Genomic DNA, 7,478 nt, shown 5'->3' on the forward strand with positions numbered 1-7,478 from the left:
TCTCATTCATGCCGCAACATACCGGCCCCAATGAGCTAACTATCAATTTAGATCATTCCTAAATTTACTTAGCGGCATACATATTAAATCTGATTACATTTGTTCATTAATTCATACCTCGTTCACAGCGTGAATGAAACTCAATTAACCTTGTAGCATACAGAAATATAACAATCTCAAATAATGTAATTCATACTAGAAGGACTTTGTGTTGATCATACACTTCAATTTACTAGATCAATTACTGTAAGCGGTCAATTCTTTGATCCTTCTTCTAGCATGCACAGTTTCACTACAGGTATCCTAAAGTGCTTGTGGCCAACTCTCACCTCCACCTGTCTCACTCCACCATCCCTTCCTGGGAAAACCTCAACAACCCTCCCCAATGACCATTGTCCACGTGGAAGGTTGTCGGCCACGACCAAGACCAAATCATCTTAATTACACAACGAAGGACGTAATTGTCCTATCACTACTTAACACATGCTTCAACATTATTTTACAAACTGTACATCACACAATGTTACATGAACAACTTGATAAACATAACAGATGTACCGTTTGTTTACTGATGCTTATGTCAATTTACGATTCTCCTCGTGCCTCCAAAAGGCACAACTTTGAGATGGGTCTCCTGAAGCTTTTCAGACCCACCCGTACATCAACCTGCCTGACCCTACCAAGCTTATCAGGGTACGTGGCCACAATCCTACCTAAAGGCCACTGCCCACGAGGCGCACAGTCATCTGCGACCAGGACTAGATCATCTTGCATGAAGTTTCGTTTGGATTTTGTCCATTTCTGCCTCTGTTGGAGGAGAGGTAGATATTCTTTGACCCAACGTTTCCAAAACTGGTCTGCGAGGTACTGCACCTGACGCCATCTTCGTCGAGTGTAACAGTCATCCTTGGTAAATATTCCAGGGGGCAGGGATGGACTCTTCCTCAGCAGTAGTAGATGATTGGGCGTAAGAGGTTCGTCGTCATGTGGGTCGGTATTCAGTTGCGTCAAGGGTCTGGCATTTAGAATGGCCTCTACCTCAGTCATGAACGTCATCAACGCCTCGTCTGTGATGAGCTGCTGGTTCAGGAGGCCTTCAAGAATCTTACGAACCGAACGTATTACACGCTCCCAAACTCCCCCCATATGACTTGCTCCTGGAGGGGTGAATTGCCATGCGATTCCCTTTTGGCTTAGGAATCGTCCAATCTTGCTGCTGTTCAGCGATGCAAGACTTTCTTTCAATTCCTTGTGTCCGCTTCTGAAGTTTGTTCCGTTGTCACTGAATATCTTTGCGGGGTAACCCCTACGGCTGATGAATCGTCTCAGAGCGAACACAAAGGAATCGGTATCCAAGGAGTGTGCTACCTCCAGATGTACTGCTCTTGAAGCAAGGCAGGTGAACACACATCCGTATCTTTTCACCTCACTGCGACCTCTCTTTACTCGGAATGGCCCGAAGAAGTCAACTCCTGTGTAGGTGAAAGGAGGCTTATCTGGAGTGACCCGTTCAGTAGGAAGGTCAGCCATGAGTTGTTGTCCTCGCTGTGAGCTTCTCTTCTTGCACTGCAGACAATTTCCCAATACCTTGCGAACGGTAGCACCACCTCGGATTACCCAGTACTTTTCTCTGAGTGCAGTCCACGTCATGCCGGCGCCTGAGTGTCCAACATCATGATGGTAGTGGGAGACGAGCAAGGTAGTCACGTGGTGATCATGAGGGAGAATCAGTGGGTGCTTCAGATCATCTGAGAGCGAGGATTTTCCTAGTCTTCCTCCAACTCTCAGCACTCCTTCACCGTTGATGGGGTTTAATTTGTCTAGTGTGCTTGACTTTGGTGGTGTTCCTTTCTTTCCTTCACTTGACATTTCTGCTGGAAAGGCCTTTCTCTGCACTTGCTTGATTATTTCCAGCTCTGCGTCTTCTAGCTCCTTTGCTGTGAAGTGTCCCGTTCTCACACTTCCTGCATCACCCTTGTGTCGCAGAAATGCCTTGTAGCGCAGTATCCATGCGAAAGCCCTCTTGAGTTTGTTCCATGAAGAGAACCTGGTTAACAGCTCCTCTAGGCTGTCAGTTGAAACCACTGCGTTGACATTGGCTTTCTTTACTTCTACGTCTTCTTGTGGCAGTTCCTGCAGCACTTCTGGGGGTGATGGCCAATTTTCTTCTTCTTCCCATAGGAATGTGGGGCCCTCCAGCCAGCGTAGGCTGTTGATTAATTCTGTCGCTTTCATGCCGCGAGACCCATCGTCTGCTGGGTTGGATGTTGTATCTACATGACGCCATTGAGATAGCGTGGAGGCGTTGTGAATCTTAGCGACACGATTTGCAACAAAGGTCTTGAAACGCCTGCTTTCGTTTCTTATGTACTGTAGTACTGATGTGGAGTCGGTCCAGTATGTGGTGTCTGTGACCTTGATTTGAAGTTCATCCTTGATGAATTGGTCCAACGTCACTGCCAGGACCGCTGCCATCAACTCAAGCCTTGGTATGGATACAGCCTTCACAGGTGCTAGTCTCGATTTCCCCATGATGAAGGAGCAGTGCACTTTACCTGTGGCGTCTGTTAAACGCAGATACGCCACTGATGCATATCCTATTTCGGATGCATCACAGAAGTGATGGATTTGAGCTGAGGCTACTTCCTGGAAACCCTCTGGTTTGATACACCTGTTGATCTTTAGGTCTGTCAACGTGGGTAGATCTTCCAACCAGTTTCTCCATTCTTTCTCTTCCTCTGCGGAGACTGACTCATCCCAGCTTAGACCTCGTCTACATAACCGTTGTATTAGTGCCTTTGCTGGAAGTACAAATGGAGCTACAAACCCTAGTGGGTCGTATAGGGAGCTAGCTACAGACAAAATGCCGCGTCTTGTTGCTGGTTTGTCCTTTACGTTGACCTTGAACCCAAAAGCATCCATCTGTACATCCCAAAGGATTCCGAGCGTGCGTTCTTCTGGTAGCTCTTCAATGTCTAGACTCGACACGGATGCTGCCCTGTCAGCCTCAGGTACGGCAGCCAGGACGTCACGCTCGTTACTCATCCACTTTGTGAGCCGGAAACCACCCTCATTCAGTAACCGTCTCAGATCTTCAATCAGCTTAATGGCTGCTTCTTTGGTCTTTACAGATTTCAAACAGTCGTCGACATAGAAATTCTTCCGTACCGTGTCGACTGCATCTCCGTCATACTCGCTCTGGTGGTCTTCTGCGGTCTTCCGCAATGCAAAGCCTGCACAACTCGGAGAGGAGGTTGCTCCAAACAGATGAACTTTCATTCTGTACTCCTTTGGCTCTGTAGCAAGTTCTCCCTTTTCCCACCAGAGGAATCGAAGTGCATCACAATCTCTATCTGGGACCTTTACTTGATGGAACATGGCCTCCACATCACCAACCACAGCAACTGGTTCCTGTCTGAATCTCAGGAGTACGCCCACCAGGTTGTTAGTATGATCAGGTCCTTGAAGTAGTTCATTGTTCAAAGAGGTACCCTGGTACTTCGCAGCGCAGTCGAAAACGACTCTGACCTTGTCTGGTTTCCGAGGGTGAACAACGGCATGGTGCGGTAGGTACCACGTATTTGAGGTAGGCTTCTCATCTTTCTCTTCTTGATGTCCTGCCTCTCGTGTCTGTATTGGTACCCTTTCTGCATAACCCTTTGTTATGTAGTCTTCGACAGTTTTCGTGTACCTTTCTTTGAGGGCGTCATCCTTCTCCAGTTTCTTCTTCAAGTACCGCAGTCTTGCTTCTGCGAGGTAACGATTGTTTGGCAGGTTTGGAGGCCAGTGGCGCCATGGTAAGCCTACTTCGTAATGACCGCCGGTAATGGAAGCGCTTTCTTCCATGATCTTCTGTGCGCGGAGGTCTTCGCGTGAGTCGCCGATTTTCTCATCCGTTAGGTAACCTCCATAGTCTGACTCCCAGAACTGCTTTAGCTGCTGTTGAAGTGGATCATCATGACATGTGAAGTGAACATTGGCGGAGGAAGGCCCTTGTCGCGTTGACATCGGTCCCATCAGTGTCCATCCGAGCGGAGAACGTATGGCATACGGTTCTTTTCTTTTTCCCTTTCTTTGTTCAAGGACCCAGAATGCCTCTGGGGTGTCTCCGCCAATCAGAAGTTTGACTTCTCTTCGATCTATCGATGGAAATGTTATTCCTTTGAGGTGGTCCCATCGTTTGACGTCTTCCTTGTTAGGAATAAGAGCGTCTGATATCGGTAACTTGTCTACCGTCCAGACACGCGGTATCTCGATTTCTTCCCTTCCATTGAGGTTCTGCACTGTCAGACTCACCTCGAGGCCATCCTTCTTGGAGCTGACACCATTTACGGTTGTTAGTTCGAACTGCCTTTTCTTCCCCTTTACGTTAAGTTCCTCTATTAGGCTTGCATCACACAGAGATACGTCGCTGCCTTCGTCGAGCAGCGCCCACGTCTTAATCTCCTTCGTTCCTGCCTGGATCTTCACGGGCACAATTCGTAAACACACTTTATACTGCTTGGTGTGACTGCTGTTGGAGTAATTGTTGCCTTTGGATTCTTCAGCTTGTTTTGGTTGGTTACCGGCCCCAGTTATCGAACACTCTTCTGCTGATTTGGCACCTTCATTCGTCGTTGCGCTCGATTTCTGCCCTTGTGGCCTTTCCTGACTGCTCTTTAAGACGTGGAAGTGAAGGAGGGTGTGGTGCTTCCACTTGCAGCTCTCGACCTTGCAGTTGCTGTCCTGCTTGCACTCCCTGGCTAGGTGGCCTGGCTTGAAGCAATTGTCACACAGTCTTGCCTGTCGTATCACCTTCAACCTTTCATTGCGGGACATTTGCTTGAAGCGCTGGCATGATGTCAAGCTGTGTGACTGAGAGCAGCATGTGCACCTCCACTGTGATGTCTGTGTTGGTGACTGCCCTTGCGTGGTTAGCGTTGTTCGTTTGACACTACTCGCGAACTTCTTGCCATCCTTGGGGGTAGTCGTCTTGCCCTTGCCTATGTTCTGACCAAACATGTTAGAGGAGAGCTGGGCACACTCTTCGATGTAATCAGCCATCATCGAGAAGGTCGGTGACACCCGCTGCTTCATCATGGTGTGTGCTCGTTTTGCCCACTCTGCTTGCATGTGCATAGGAAGAAGCTGTTGGATCTGCAGCAGGTTATCCGAGCTGTCCATATCAGCCCGGAATCCCATGTGCGACAAGACCATCTCGCATCGCCGCATGGACCTGGTGAGGTCCCACAGAGCAACTCCATCGTTGGGTCTTATTTGTTGACGACTCAGCACTTTCCTCATGTGGGCAGTGGTCACCAGGAAGGGCTGCCCGAACTGTTCATGCAGGATTTCTCTGGCCTTTCTGTACCCCTCTGGACCTAGAAATGTGCAATTCTCAATGCTATCTCTGGCCTTCCCTGCACAGAACTGTATTAGATACATCAATTTCATTTTATCATTAACTGGTTTGCACTCAATAGTAGCCTCGAACTTGTTAATGAAACTACAATATTCTAATGGATCACCATCAAATTGTGTCAGGTCAGACTTGGGCATGTTCATGGCCAGATCAACAGCTGAGAAAATATCAGGCAATGTAGAGTTATTCACGTTAGCGTTTACGGGGGTTGGGCTTACATCAACATTTACACGGGCATTTGATTGATCATTTGCATTCCAAACAGGGGCATTAGGATTTAATTTCTTCTTTACATCTACGTTACGTACACTACGCACTATGGAGGCACTCACCTCACTGGCGCAATTACCTTCAATTTCTTCTTGAAGTAACTGAGCCTCTACTTGCGCCTGTTGCATTTCATTTGCCACCTCTACAGCAGCAAGTTCTTGCTCAAGCTTCATTTGAGCAATCTTGAGTTCTTGTGTCCTTTTCATTTGTTCGAGCTTAAGTTTCGCGACTTCAGCCTTGATCTTAGCATCCCTCAGTCTTGCACTGGATGTGGTGCTTGTTGAGCGCCGAGATGACCTACTGCTCCTGGTCGCGGAAGACTGCAGCGACGCGTTGTCGTCATCGTCGTCCCCGCCTTCGTCCAGTTGCGTCGTCTCCTGCACGCTCTCCTTGGCCTTCGCCATCCAGCTCGCCAGCCTGACGTCAAACTCTTCCTTGTTCCTCCGCCTGGATTGGAATTCCTCCAGCGCAGATTCTGCTTCCTGGCCAGTTAGCCGTGCATGGTACTCCCCAAAGCGTTCTTTATACGATTTGAAAGTGTCATCTAACTGGCCAGCTTTATTTACAACGGCCTCATAATTGTCCGTGCTTAACATACAGCTTTCCAGTTCCTTGAACCTTCTTGTAAGGCTGCCAGCATAAGCACGGCACGACTGTTTGAGAGTCGTGACATCATCATCACCTTGGTCGTCAGTTTGTGGAAGTCGCTCCGTATTGGTTGTCATATTGCGAATTCAGTTCTCTCTTCACGCGAATAAACACTACAATTCGCGAGCTTATGAACAAGAAATCACAAACTAGAGTCCCCGAATTGCGAACTAATGTAGCTTCTCCAACGTAAATAAGCTACAGGGAGGTTGATTCGAACGCACTCCTTCAATAACAAACAATCACAACAACAAGTGCGGTTCCAATCCGTTTAATCGTCGTTGAACGTAAACGTTGATCATCGTATGAAACATGGAATATACACGTGCTTGTTGGAAGTCATACATGGAATGAAACGCGGAGTGTAAACGTTGCGTAAAGTGTCATATTGCGTGGAGCGTAATGGAGTATAAACACGGAATGTAGTAGAGTGGAGTGTATTGGAGTGGTTCGCAATTGTTTGGCCTCTTGGTTTCCACAAATTCTTGGTGTAAAAGTTCCTAAACATGAAAGATGATGTTGGCCGTTGGACTTTCCTTTGTCTTAGTGATGTGGCTATGGTGAGGAGTTGGCATCTCCTACCAGCCTTGGGCTAATTTGCATGTTTGCCTAAAGTGTTATCCAATGAGCAAACTGTTGCTATGTGGACTTGGCCTTGCTAGGATCGGGCTTGACCAACTGTATGCCTATTTCACTTTGAGGGGACTGTTACCAGGGGAGAAAAATGGGTCTTCTTTGCATAAATTTGCATAAACTCATAGTTTTAGTCTTGTCATTACAGACCCATCTCATTCATGCCGCAACACAAGTTTTTAACGTGATTCCGACATCGTGTGAAAAAACGAAGGACATAGCTCATACGATAGCGCAAAGCCTCAGCTACAACATATCTGAGAGAAATTCACCGAGGGTATGTTAGCCAGTGCTCGATAAAGACAATCATGTCAATTTTCACATCCAGAAAAATTCCCTCTCGTATGTACGTCATAACGAAGATACCTGTAGAAAGAAGTACACCACCTTTGAACCTACTTTGCACAGACAAGATGGCATCTGAGCAAAAAGTGGTTATTTTGTGAAATGATTCTTGTAACATGGTCTTTGCGTGTGTAAAATGTGAGGAAGGTAGGTCATGTATTCACCAAGATAGAGGATGAAA

At 47.3% G+C, this 7,478-nt stretch overlaps 1 protein-coding gene across 1 annotated transcript; it reads right to left on the bottom strand.

Annotated features, from left to right (window-relative positions):
- Positions 1-585: 585 nt before the first annotated feature.
- Positions 586-6,396, bottom strand: LOC140245697 (uncharacterized). The gene has a single exon (XM_072325236.1). It carries the CDS (start codon positions 6,394-6,396, stop codon positions 586-588), a length of 5,811 nt encoding a protein of 1,936 aa, XP_072181337.1.
- Positions 6,397-7,478: the final 1,082 nt, after the last annotated feature.

This window comes from Diadema setosum (genome assembly GCF_964275005.1).
Source record: "Diadema setosum chromosome 21 unlocalized genomic scaffold, eeDiaSeto1 Scaffold_21_unloc_1, whole genome shotgun sequence".
Lineage (NCBI taxonomy): Eukaryota > Metazoa > Echinodermata > Echinoidea > Diadematoida > Diadematidae > Diadema > Diadema setosum.

Excerpts from the sequence above, each read along its gene's own strand:
- LOC140245697 (XM_072325236.1), bottom strand. The coding sequence starts at position 6,396 with ATGACAACCAATACGGAGCGACTTCCACAAACTGACGACCAAGGTGAT.